The sequence below is a fragment of the Scyliorhinus torazame genome, chromosome 3 (genome assembly GCF_047496885.1).
Source record: "Scyliorhinus torazame isolate Kashiwa2021f chromosome 3, sScyTor2.1, whole genome shotgun sequence".
Lineage (NCBI taxonomy): Eukaryota > Metazoa > Chordata > Chondrichthyes > Carcharhiniformes > Scyliorhinidae > Scyliorhinus > Scyliorhinus torazame.
In genome coordinates, this window is record NC_092709.1 from 142,161,053 (window position 1) to 142,174,788 (window position 13,736).

Sequence of the window (13,736 nt, forward strand, 5' to 3'; positions counted from 1 at the left end):
TGCACTTTGGGCTAGCAACTGTGAACTGTGGTTTTGAAACAAATCAGAGTTTTACATGGTAACATGGAGTAGTTACTTACAAAGAAAAGTATAACAAGTACTACATTAATTATTTCCGTTAAGCATTTTGAAATAATTCAGCACACTGTTGAAAGATTAAAATCTTGTTTTGCCACTCAAGCTAATGATTCCAATTGCTTGGTGATTTTGCACAAATGAACCACAATTAAACAATTTCATTATCTCTACAAGGGAAATGAGGTGGTCACGGCTATTCAGGTTGATAGCAGTCATGCTCCTTTCCGGTGTCAAAATCTAGAACAAAGTGTTGTTGTTTAAAAATAAGGGGTCACCCATTTAAAACAGAGGTGAGGCAAAATTATTTCACTCAGAGGGTCGTGAGTCTTTGGAACTCTCTTCCTGAAGAGACAGTGGCAGCAGAGTCTTTGAATATTTTTAAGGTTGAGGTGGATAGGTTCTTGGAGGTGGGAAGAATGCAAATTTAAGGTTGCTGTCAGATCAGCCATGATCTTGTCAAATGGTAGACCAGGCTCGAGGGGCTGAATGGCATGCTCCTTGTTTGTGATAGATGTGCGTGTACCAGAGGCAAACCATTAAATGAACAGCGACAGTACAGAGCCTCAAAATCCCACTATGGTAGTGGTTAGTATAACAGATAGTCGCCAATTTCAAGAGCGCTGACAAAATAAGTACATGATTATAGAGCACAGGATATAGAATAAACTTGTACCATTTTACCCAAGGTCCCCTCTGCAATGACCAACACAAAAATTCAGAAAATTCTCCTTAGCCCGTTTGTTTCCTTGTCCCCGTGCTGTGCATCCCATCTCTCAAATAACCGTCAACATTTCTTTATCTTTACCCATTCGGCAAAATGCTTTATCATGAGCTTTTCTTTCTGGTTAACAGAATGTTTGGAATTGCAACAAATCCATGCCTCTGCTGTGCTGCACCAGGAGTATGTGGAATTTATGAAGGACCTTTCCCCCCTATTCCTTTCCCGGAAGGCGAATACCCTCACACCCCATCTTGTACTTTAGTATAGTGAATAACATTAATGTACAAATACAAATATTTGAAGTTGCTTTTCTTATTCACCTTAAAACGGCAGAAAGGGTTTTCTTGAGTGAACTCAACGGGAGCCAAGTTATTATGGAAGTAACCTTTTCCAGTTCCCCAGAACGCCTGTAGCTGGTTCCATTTGGCCAATATAGCATCTCGTTCATCCCCCAGTAGAGTTGGTGCAGAAAGGGCACTTGCTGTGTTGATCAGTTGAGCTGACTGCGTCGGAGGCTGTAATGCCTGTCCAAAAAGCCCTCCAGCTATAAATGTACAATCGCAATAGGATTATTTTTGTCAATCAGGAAATAGGGGATGTAGATCTGGTGAGGCCAGTGGTAGTCAATACAACTCATCTCCACCGTATATGCCTATGAATTTGCATAATACATAAAATACAAGAGCAATTTCTCTCTTGTCATCAGTAACGTTGTAGGTAAACACAGAAAGTACAATAAGTTGATATATAATCTAAACTCCAAACTATGGAATCTCAAACAAAAACAGAAAATGTTTGACAGTATCTGTGGAGAGAGAATACAGCTAACGTTTTGAGTCTGGATGACTCATCGTCAAGAGTCCTGTCAGACCTGCTGAGATTTTCCCGCATTTTCTGTTTTAGTTACAGTCTCTCTGCCTTCCTATGAACTTACTTTGCTGTGGCTGCTGAGTGCCAAAGCCACCAAATCCTCCAAATGTGGAACCAGCTACTAAGCCAGTTGCTAGACCTGTGCCGGTACCTGCGCCAAATCCACCACCAAACCCAAAGCCTTTATTCTGTGTATTCTGGAAAAGACCTAGAAAACAAAGAAAATTACACTGGATTAAAGCTAAAAATGCACACAGGCTTTCTTAAGGCTGCCAAAATGTTATCGCAGCTCATGTTAAAGGAAAAAAGTTATTCCTTTTAATGTATAGTTTAAAATTACAGACCCGACAACAATGTCTTCTGAAGCAGCTACTAACACTTAAAACAAAGCAAGTATCAGTCAAGTTGTAAAAAGGATACACGTGTTTAGACAGCAGCTTATTATATCCTCAGCACGCCCCAAAGCACCTTCCAACCAACTGGATATTTTTGAAGTGCAGTCACGGCTGTCATGCCAGACAAATAAGGCTGCTGAATTTGTGCTCAGCAAGGTCTCAAATGGCCTTTTGCGGCTGCACCTCTCACAATGCTCAGACCGGTGTGCTCAGGAGATATTTTAAGATCTCGTTGCTATAATGCTTGACACTTCTTCTTTCCCTGTTTTCTACTGATTTTAATTTTCTTCTTTAAACTGCTGCTGCTGACTGCATCGTGGAAGAAGAGGATCTGACTTGGAGGAAATACTGAGCTCAAACAATTTAAGAACTGAATTAATGTTGAGACACAACCACAAAAATCAACAACGTTTTGACAACGTGGATTAGTTCAACACTTGCACTGTTAGCTTTAAGGAGTTGTGAACTCTATATATCAGTGACTTAAAGCAGTGTTTTTCTAACCTTTTTGTCCAGGACCCATATTTGCCAACCAGCCATCCTTCGGGATCCACGCCAATATTTGCGGCCCAAACCGGCCGACCTTCGTGACCCACGCTGACCGAACTTTGCGACTTACTTTTTTGCTTACCTTTAATACGAGTGATGAGCCTGCTTTGTCCTCACGGTCTCTCTTGCTTTGTCATTCAATGTTACATTTCCTGCTAAGGGCTTCAGGTGATGATTTAATTTCTCACTGAAACTTTTGTAAAGAAATCAAGAGGCTTGTCCTCGAACTCGCCATGCTTAGTTTTCAAAGGTTTAATCTTTCATTTGCCAGTACTTCCCTGCTCATAACGCACATGGGCATTGCATCTTGATTTGCATTGGCACAATTAATAAAGCCATACCCGAAGAAATCATCTTCATACTGCTTTCTTCAGATTTTTCTTTTTTTTTAATAAATATTTTTATTAAAGGTTTTTAACAACACAATTTTTTCCCCTTACAACCAATAACTACCCCCCCCCCCCCCCCGTAAAAAAATAACGCAAAATCACCCTGAGCAAGATATATACATGGCAAGATGGTATATTTACATAGCTTTATACACTGGCTCTTGGCCGCACGTGCCATTTCTCCCCACCCTCCATGCCATCTCCCGCTCGTCCATCCCCTCAAACAGTCTCACGTTCCCCCCTCCCCACCAGGGTTGCTGCTGCTGCTGACCGACCTTCCTCTAACGCTCCACGAGATATTCTAGGAACGGTTGCCACCGCCTGTAGAACCCCTGCGCAGACCCTCTCAAAGCAAACTTAATCCTCTCCAATTTTATGAACCCCGCCATGTCGTTTATCCAGGCTTCCAGGCTAGGGGGCTTCGCCTCCTTCCACAATAGCAAGACCCTTCGCCGGGCTACTAGGGACGCAAAGGCCAGAATGCCGGCCTCTTTCGCCTCCTGTACTCCCGGCTCATCCACTACTCCAAATATTGCTAGCTCCCAGCTTGGCTTGACCCGGACTTTCACCACCTGGGATATTACTCCCGCCACTACTCTCCAGTACCCCTCCAATGCCGGGCATGACCAAAACATATGGAAATGGTTCGCCGGGCTCCCTGAACATCTTTCACATCTATCCTCTACCCCAAAGAACTTACTCAGCCTCGCCCTCGTCAAATGCGCTCTGTGAACCACCTTAAATTGTATCAGACTGAGCCTGGCACACGAGGAGGAGGTATTAACCCTACCCAGGGCGTCAGCCCATAGCCCTTCCTCAATCTCCTCCCCCAGCTCCTCCTCCCATTTACCTTTCAACTCTTCTACTAGCACTTCCCCCTCTTCTTTCATCTCTTGGTGTATTTCCGACACCTTGCCCTCCCCGACCCTCACCTTATCTTGAACTTCTTGTGCCGGGAGCAACGGAAATTACCTCACCTGTCGCCTCACAAAAGCCCTCACCCGCATATATCTAAAGGCATTTCCCAGGGGTAACTCAAACTTCTCCTCCAGTGCCCCTAGGCTCGCAAATTTCCCGTCAATGAACAGGTCCCCCATTCTTCTAATCCCCGCCCGATGCCAGCCTTCCATCTTTCCCAGGACAAACAGGTGGTTACCCCTGACCGGGGACCACACCGATGCTCCCGTTGCACCCCTGTGCCTTCTCCACTGGCCCCAGATCCTTAGTGTTGCCGCCACCACCGGGCTTGTGGTGTATTTTGTCGGCGAGAGCGGCAGTGGTGCCGTTACCAATGCCCCCAGGCTCGTTCTTTTACAGGACGCCATCTCCATCCTCTTCCATGCCGCCCCCTCTCCCTCCATGACCCACTTGCGGATCATCGCCACGTTTGCTGCCCAGTAGTAGCTCCCTAGGTTTGGGAGCGCCAACCCTCCTCGGTCCCTACTGGGTTCCAGGAACCCTCTCCTAACCCTCGGGGTCTTATTCGCCCACACAAACCCCATAATACTCCTACCTACTCTCTTGAAAAGCCCTTGGTGATCACGATGGGAAGGCACTGAAACACAAACAAAAACCTCGGAAGGACCACCATTTTGACCGACTGCACCCTACCCGCCAGCGAGAGCGGGAGCGTGTCCCATCTTTTAAAATCCTGCTCCATTTGCTCCACCAACCTCGTCAAATTCAGTTTATGTAGGGCCCCCCAACTCCTGGCTATCTGGATCCCCAGGTACCGAACTCTCCTTTCCGCCCTCCTCAGCGGCAGGTCCCCTATCTCTCTTTCTTGGTCCCCTGCCTGTAATACAAAAAGTTCACTCTTCCCTACGTTAAGCTTGTAGCCCGAGAACTCCCCAAACTCCTTCAGAGTCTGCATGACCTCCACCATCCACTCCATTGGGTCCGCCACGTATAACAGCAGGTCATCCGCGTAGAGCGATACCCGATGCTCTTCTCCCCCGCGGACTATCCCCCCTCCATTTATTAGACCCCCTAAGTGATATGGCCAATGGTTCGATTGCCAATGCAAACAACAGGGGGGACAGGGGGCACCCCTGCCTCGTCCCTCGGTACAGCCGAAAGTACTCCGACCTCCGCCGGTTCGTCAGTACACTCGCCACCGGGGCGCTGTAAAGGAGCTTAACCCATCTAATAAACCCTCCCCCGAACCCAAACCTGCGCAATACCTCCCAGAGGTACTCCCACTCCACTCGGTCTAAAGCTTTTTCCGCGTCCATAGCTGCCACTATCTCCGCCTCTCCCTCCTCCGATGTCATCATTATCACGTTTAAGAGCCACCGCACATTGGTATTTAACTGCCTGCCTTTTACGAATCCCGTTTGGTCCTCATGAATTACCCCTGGGACACTGTCCTCAATCCTGGTGGCCAATACCTTTGCCAATAGCTTAGCATCCACATTGAGGAGCGAAATCGGCCTGTACGATCCACATTGCAGTGAATCCTTGTCTCGCTTTAGAATCAAGGAGATTGTCGCCTCCGACATTGTCTGGGGCAGGGTTCCCACCTCTCTCGACTCGTTAAAGGTCCTCACTAGTAGCGGGGCCAGCAGGTCCACATATTTTCTATAGAACTCCACCGGGAACCCGTCCGGCCCCGGGGCCTTCCCCGCCTGCATGCTCCCCAAACCCTTACTCAACTCCTCCAACCCAATTGGTGCCCCCAAACCAACCGCCTCTTGCTCCTCCACCCTCGGGAACCTCAGTTGGTCCAGGAATCGTCTCATCCCGCCTTCCCCCCCTGGGGGCTGGGATCTTATACAGCTCTTCATAGAAGGCCTTGAATACTTTATTTATTTTCGTTGCACTTCGAACCGTGGCTCCCCTTCCATCTTTGATTCCCCCTATTTCCCTCGCTGCCGCCCTCTTACGGAGCTAGTGCGCCAGCATCTGACTAGCCTTTTCCCCGTACTCGTAGGTCGCCCCCTGCGCCTTCCTCCACTGTGCCTCCGCCTTGCCCATGGTCAACAGGTCAAACTCCGTCTGGAGCCGTCGCCTTTCCCCAAGTAATCTTTCCTCCGGGGCCTCTGCATATCTCCTGTCCACTCGCAACATCTCCCCCACTAACCTCTCCCTTTCCATGCCCTCTGTTTTCTCCCTATGAGCCCTGATGGAGATCAGCTCTCCCCTGATTACTGCCTTCAACGCCTCCCATACCACCCCCACTCACACCTCCCCGTTGTCGTTGGCCTCCAAGTACCTTTCAATACACCCCCTCGCCTTCCCACACACCACCTCATCAGCCAGCAGTCCCACGTCCAGCCGCCACAGCGAGCGTTGGTCCCTCTCCTCTCCCAGCTCCAGTTCCACCCAGTGCGGGGCATGGTCCGAAACGGCTATAGCCGAATACTCCGTCCCCTCCACCCTCGGGATGAGCGCCCTACCCAGAACAAAGAAATCCATCTGGGAGTAGGCTTTGTGTACATGGGAGAAGAAAGAAAATTCCCTGGCCTGCGGCCTTGCAAACCTCCATGGGTCCACTCCCCCCCCCCCCCCCCTCCCCAAATCGGGTCCATAAAACCCCTGAGCACCTTGGCCGCCGCCGGCCTCTTTCCCGTCCTTGATCTGGAACGGTCCAGTGCTGGGTCCATCACTGTATTGAAGTCCCCTCCCATTATCAGTCCTTCTAACTCCAGGTCCGGAATGCGCCCCAACATGCGCTTCATAAATCCAGCATCATCCCAGTTCGGGGCGTATACGTTAACCAACACCACCCACGTCCCTTGCAACCTCCCACTCACCATCACATATCTCCCTCCATTATCCGCTACGATAGTCTTGGCCTCAAATGACACCTGCTTTCCCACCAGAATTGCCACCCCTCTATTTTTCACGTCCAATCCCGAGTGAAATACCTGTCCTACCCATCCCTTTCTTAACCTGACCTGGTCCGCCACCTTCAGGTGTGTCTCTTGGAGCATGGCCATGTCTGCCTTCAGTCCCTTCAAGTGCGCGAACACTCGAGCCCCCTTCACCGGCCCATTCAGGCCCCTCACGTTCCACGTTATCAGCCAGATTGGAGGGACTCTCACGCCCACGCCGCCGCCCCCCCCCCCCCCCCCCCCTGCCGACTAGCCATCTCCTTTTCTGGGCCAGTCCCTTGTCCGCGTCTCCCTCACTCTCCAGTCCCCCAACCGGGGGACCCTCGTCCCAACCACCTCTTCTGTGTCCCATTCTCTTTCGGCCAGTGCAGCAGCAACCCTTTTTCTCTCCCCTTCCCTTTTTCCCTCCCCTTCCCCCCCCTCCCCTCCGCTCCGCTAGATCCCCGTCTAGCTTTTCTGCTCCCCCATATCCCTCCCGTAAGTCAGCTGACACCTGCTAACCCCGGCTTCCCCCGCCATCCCTTTGACCCCCCCGTGTGGGAGTCTCCCAATCAATGTACATTCCTTCGTTCCCCTTCCCGCCTTTCTTGCCGCGCGCGGGAAAGACAACCCCATGCTTTCCAAAGCCTGTCCCGCCCCCCATGGCGCAGCTCCTGTCGTGGCCTTGTCTCTCTCCCCCAGCCCATATAACATTTCCTGCGCGTGGTTGACCCCCTATATACAACAACCATCATACTACAACCCTCAAACACCCCCCTCCCACACAAACCCTCAATTAGAGTCCAACTTTTCAGTTTGTATAAAGGTCCACGCCTCTTCGGGCGTTTCGAAGTAGTGGTGTTGGCCATTATGTGTAACCCACAGTCGCGCTGGCTGCAACATTCTAAATTTCACTCCTTTCCGATGCAGCACCGCTTTGGCCCGGTTGAAACCCGCTCTCCGCTTAGCGACCTCCGTGCTCCAGTCCGGGTATATTCTGATCTCTGCATTGTCCCACTTACTGCTCCATTCCTTCTTGGCCCATTTCAGGACCCTCTCTCTGTCCGTAAACCGGTGAAATCTCACCACCATCGCCCTTGGCGGCTCATTTGCCTTGGGCTTCCTCGCCAGCACTCGGTGCGCCCCTTCCAGCTCCAGCAATCCCGGTGGGGGGGCCTCCGCACCCATCAGTGTCCCGATCATTGTGCCCGCATATGCCGCGGCATCGGCCCCCTCCACTCCTTCTGGGAGACCCAGGATCCTCAAATTATTTCTCCTCGACCTGTTCTCCAGGTCCTCGAGTCTTCCCGCCCACGTCTTGTGTAGCGCCTCGTGCCGCTCCACTCTCTCCGCCAGGCCCACAATCTCGTCGTCGTTTTCACTCACTTTTTCCTGGATCTTCACCTCTTGGGCTTTCTGGGTTGCTCCAAGTCTTTCAATCATTGCCAGCATAGGCGCCACCATCTCCTTGCGCAGCTCCTCGAAGCAGCGCTTGATGAACTCCTGCATCTCCTCTTTGTCCGTGGGCGCCGCCATTTTGCTTTTTTTCTCTTTCTTCTCCCGCTGCCTCAGGGCCGCTTTTTTCGCCGTTTCGCTGCGGGTCCGGTCCATGCAGGTTAGTAGGGGACCTTTCTCCTTCCTTCCCCACGGGTTGTCTTTATCAAAAGTTCCGTTGGAGCTCCGTTAGCGAGCCCAAAAGTCAGTCTTCGCGGGAGCTGCCGAATCGTGCGGCTTAGCTCCACATCGCCGCACCCGGAAGTCTCCAGACTTTTCTTAATGGGTTGTTCATCAGAAGCCCTGGAGCTCACACCAGCACCGCTTTGTCCTGCCGTGGAGTCTCCCGAGCTCTCTCCAGTTATGAAATCCAGACCAGTTTGTGTTTCTGGCCCTCTCCTCCTTATTACAAACTGGTCAATCTTCAGTTCTTCACACAATCCTGTTGCTTGCTTGCTGGCAGCAACAAAATGAAGGAATCTCTCCTTCAGGATTTTGCGGCAAAGCACGGATCGCGTGACATCAGTGTACGTGCCGGGTGCGTGACTTGCTCTTGCTCAACACTTCTGGTGCAGAGACTCTGCCGTTTTTAATAAGAAATTTGTTCCTGGCACAGTGTGCTGACGTCAGGAGGTGGTGGTACTGGGACAGCGCACTGACGATCGGACGAGACGGTACTGGGATAGCGCGCTGATATCAGAAAGTGGCATTCTGAGGGAATGTATGTGGATGGTATTATTCGTTTATTTTTAAACAGCACATGGTGTCCCATGAGTTTTATTTGTAAAGACTGATAACTTATAATGCGCCATAATATTGACATGATTGCAGAGGTTACAAACATTCACACAGATTTCACATGCTGGTGCCTAAATTCCACTTGCCCTGCCCCAGGGGAGAACCACACACAATTTATTTTCTGTGATAGTTACTGGTGTCTTCTTCTTGGATCTCAGTTTGAAGAACAAACAAATTGCTGCAATCCCTGTTTATGTGGCTATCGCAAACTTCCTCCTCCCTGTGATGGTGTAGGCATTGGAAGTACTCGTGGAAGCCAGTGAACTGGTGCTGACTGCCAGCATCGTGACGCGCCATTCTCACCCCTCACACAAACTTCACTTGGCCGTTCTCGGTGTCCTCCACAGGCCCCAAGCTCCAACAGTCCACCGCCGGTAAATCGCCCCCGTCTCCTCCCATTGCACAACAGAAGAATTAAAAGTCGGATGTGACGTTAGGAAAGCTAATCACCCATTGGATAATCTGGATGCCAAATCGGATGGAGCAAGGCAAAATGCTGTGGCAGTTGGCAGACGCCGACGGCATTCTCAATCTAAAAGCCAGTTGCAGGTGTTGGGCGCTTCTCCCACGATCGCGCCACGACCCTCTTGATACCCACCCGTGACCCACAACCCTGGGTTTGGAAAACCCTGACGTACAGAAATGAGTGAGTGGATTATTTTTCCACTTCCTATTAATTTCTCTCTCTTTCAGCTGGTGAATTATGTTTTTCTTTTATAAATTTAGAGTCCCCAATTATTTTTTTTCCAATTAAGGGTCAATTTTAGCGTGGCCAATCCACCTAACCTGCACATCTTTAGGTTGTGGGCGTGAAACCAACACAGACACGGGGAGAATGTGCAAACTCCACACTGAAGAGCTGGTGAATTATGTTGTATTATAGTTATATAAGTGGCATGTGTCTTCTGGCACCGCACCCAATTCTCCATGCGTTGGGGTGAACAAGGAACAATGACAGGCTGTCTGACTACAAGAGTGCTTACAATTCTTTTCGTGAAATGTGAAATTGAAGGCAACCAGTGACAAACTGGCCAGGTTCTCACCTGGATACCAAGGTTAATTGTAACATTCCCCACTGCAATGTTAGCAGCAATCACACTTGCAAATTAGTGAACCCACACAGAATAGGAGCTGGACCAGGGATATGTCCAGGTAGCATATTTAGCCAAACGTCATCTGGGGAGCATGTTGATTGATGTAAAGGCAGTTTAATCGGGGACAGAATTAATTGCAGGAGATGGTGACGTAGCGGTAATGTCACTGGGCTAATAATCCAGAGGCCCAGGCTAATGCTTTTGAGGACACAGGTTCAAAGCCCACCATGCAGCTTGCGGAATTTAAATTCAATTCATAAAATCACCTGGAATTGAAAAGCTATCGCAGTAACAGTGACCATGAAACTACCACCAATCAGCATAAAAACACAGCTGGCGCACTAATGCCCTTTAGAGAACAAAACCTGCCATCCTTACCTGGTCTGGCTTACCTGCGCCTTCAGATCCACGATCCACAAAAATGGAGTTGACTCTTAACTACTCTCCAAAATGGTCCAGCATGCCCCTCAGTTCAAGGACAATTAGGGATGGGTAACAAATGCTGGCTTTGCCAGTGATGCTGACATTCCATGAAAGAATAAATGAAAAGAAACCTGCTAGCAGGTTATCAAGGGGATGTAATTCACTGGGTAGCCTTCCTGCTGTCCTCCTGCCCACACCTGACCCTGGGAGGGGATTGTTATGGAAAGGGAGCCTTTGAGGGAGGTATCAATTACTGGCCACTTTAGGGGCCGCTTCCCACCACAATCTTCAGATGGCAGGAGCGAAGGTTAACAGGTCATCCTGCCTGTGCCTCAAGTGGGGGAGGAGTTGGGATGGGACCTTCCTCAGGGCCTCCTTCCCATTTCGGGCGTCTCCTCTCCACCTCACCCCTGCCCCCAGGAAACAGGTCTGCCATCCCATGGGCGGTCCCTTGCAATCCCCAACATTGCTGCCTGCCAATCAGATTGGCCAGCAGCTGAGGCAGGGCCTCCTGCCCCACACTCAAGTGGAAATCCCGTCTCCAGCATAAAAGCACTCCTTGGAGCATTAAATGGCTGCAAGTCCGCCGTGATTGACAGGGATGTATTCCCCAACATATTTTCAGGTAGTGGGTGAGAAACAGCCACCATCTGAAAAACCTTGCACAAGATCCTCTGTAAAAGCTTGTTTTGAAGTTCTGATAGCTTGATTTTCTCTTTAAAGTACCTGAAGATCTGGTTGCTAAATCCTCCTATTAATTGCAATTTTAAAAAAATAAATAAATTAGTTTTTTTAAACAGAAATCGATAACCAAAATCAAAGTTATTTGAAGTCAGCCGGGTGGGGTTGAAGGGTGCTATAAGCTGTTTCCAGCTCTGTATCACAGCAAACATAAACCAAAGTATTTAGATAATTTCATTCCCAATGTATCCCGCCTGCTGCCTAATGGTCCATAAACCCTCGCAGTCAATGCTGAGTCACAAACAATAACGAATCTGACGAGCTGAAGGCAGACAATACCCATGAAAGAGTTTCTCATCAGAAAATCAGGAGAGAATATAAAAAATAGTGGCATGTAACATTATATATTTTGGAAATGCTTGCACGGCTCAATTGAAGGTGTGTGTGCAAACAGAAGCATTTATCCAACAATGCTTACTATACCTACCCATGGGCGACTGCTAATTAGCTGCTGAGCTCATGTACATGAGAAATTTTTTTATTACCAAGGGATGTGGGCACTTTTTCTCATAAAAACATAAATGGGAATTTTGATCATTGAAATATTCTCTTTATCATCTTTCTTCTCCATTCTCTCCATAGTCTGCTCCTATCATGACCACATGCTGGAGTCCAGCCTATCTCTGTACCAAATTAACTTAACAAAGACATGCACTATGCTAATTTTATTTAAATTAAGGGGCACATTTTCCACCCGTGCAGGTTAGGTGGATTGGCCACGCCAAATTGCCCCTTAATTGGAAAATAAATACTCTAAATTTATTTTAAAAATAATAATATAAAAAAATTAAGGGGCAATTTAGCGTGACCAATCCACCCACTCTGTTGTGGAGATAAGACCCACGCAGACACAGGAAGAACGTGCAAACTCCAACGGGACAGTGACCCCGGGCCGATGCACCAAGCTAAATGAGAATTTAGAGATAGTACTGCATTTTGTATTTTGCAATCATCTCCGTGAGAACAGAAGTTGAGCAAAACACATTCAAATCATGGGCAGCAGCAATGAAAACAGTGAACTCTGCTGGGACCCAAAATTATATAGAGAACCATTAGCTTAACAAGGATTTGTGCAGATACTACACATTAAGCAGCACCTCTCTGTAAATTTACGGTAACGATAGTCAACAAATTTCAATTTTCAAACATCTTGAGAGTCCGATTTTACTGTTGCACTGTTCCTCAATTGGGATTCCCCCCCTACAATTCCTGCGCTGTAAAATAGGTTATGGGATCATCAGCCATTGGATTGCTGTTGTTTCCAATTAAACATCAATCAGTCCCCTATGCTACTACAAAGGTTCATCTGAAAGCACGTAACGTTGAGGGAAATTTTCTGCCTCAATTATTTTATGCTTACAATGATAGATAAACATGTTCTTTGCTGCAGATTACCATTCCCTGCCCCAGCCCACCCTCCTCAAAATGCACAAAAGAAACTTTTCAAATTTCTCTCTCTGGCAAGCAATTACCATTTAGTTTTTTTGTTACCTGTTACCCCTGTATTGGCAGGTGCTGTTGAGAAATTGAATGCGGGAGCAGCTGTCGTAGTTGTGCCAAACCCTCCAAAACCACCTATGTGGACATTTAAAAAGAATCAGAGTTCAACAAAAAAGTCAACTAATTAATTTTATATCTATATATTTGTGACCCACCATTATTTCAAAACATCAAAGTATTCAATCAGTGTTTTTCCAGATTTAGTGACCAATTTCTGACCAGAGTTTAATAAAATGCCAATACTTTCCCACGCATCAGCGCGTAATCACAATCCCAGGGCATCCGGTTCTTGGGCAATATGAGTAGGAGATTATAGCTGTGTGAAAAATACCATCATCCCCTTGCGGCCCAGTGATGCCGAGGCTGGGAATGCTTTTTCATTATTTTCTTCTGTAGCCTTTTGAATGCTTCATTCTTCCTTCTAAATGTATTGGCCAAGCTGGACCAAACATTTTGAAATTAAATTGACTAAAAGGTATGCTCCATTGAGGACTCAACATTCTCAGGCTTACGATCTTCTTGGAGCAATTCATTTTATTGATCTTATGGATCACCACTTTTGAAAACAAGATAGCTTCACTAAATCACCCCCTCTTCCTTGTAACCACGGTTCATATCTTTGGATATCTCCAATGTATTCCATCTACAATAGACTGCCTTTCGTGAATGTGCAGTCAAGGTTCTCTTCAAGTATTCTAGTTCTACGGTGTTCATATAATAATAATCATCTGTATTAGTGTCACAGGTAGGCTTACATTAACACTACAATGAAGTTACTGTGAAAATCCCCTTGTCGCCACATTCCGGCACCTTTTCAGGTACACAGCGGAAGAATTCAGAATGTCCAATTCACCTAACAAGCACATCTT

General features: G+C 48.0%; 1 protein-coding gene across 4 annotated transcripts in view; it reads right to left on the reverse strand.

The window, feature by feature from the left end:
• Window positions 1-13,736, reverse strand: part of nup54 (nucleoporin 54) — a 101,319-nt gene that overhangs the window by 37,486 nt on the left and 50,097 nt on the right. For 2 of the 4 annotated variants that reach the window (XM_072496310.1, XM_072496311.1), the window contains exons 3-5: window positions 12,859-12,942; window positions 1,734-1,877; window positions 1,120-1,343 (exon numbers count right to left, since the gene is read on the reverse strand). In XM_072496310.1, the coding sequence (XP_072352411.1) occupies window positions 1,120-1,343; window positions 1,734-1,877; window positions 12,859-12,942 (452 nt within the window). The remainder of the gene's footprint in view (window positions 1-1,119; window positions 1,344-1,733; window positions 1,878-12,858; window positions 12,943-13,736) is intronic. The other 2 variants (XM_072496312.1, XM_072496313.1) reach the window with 1 other exon arrangement.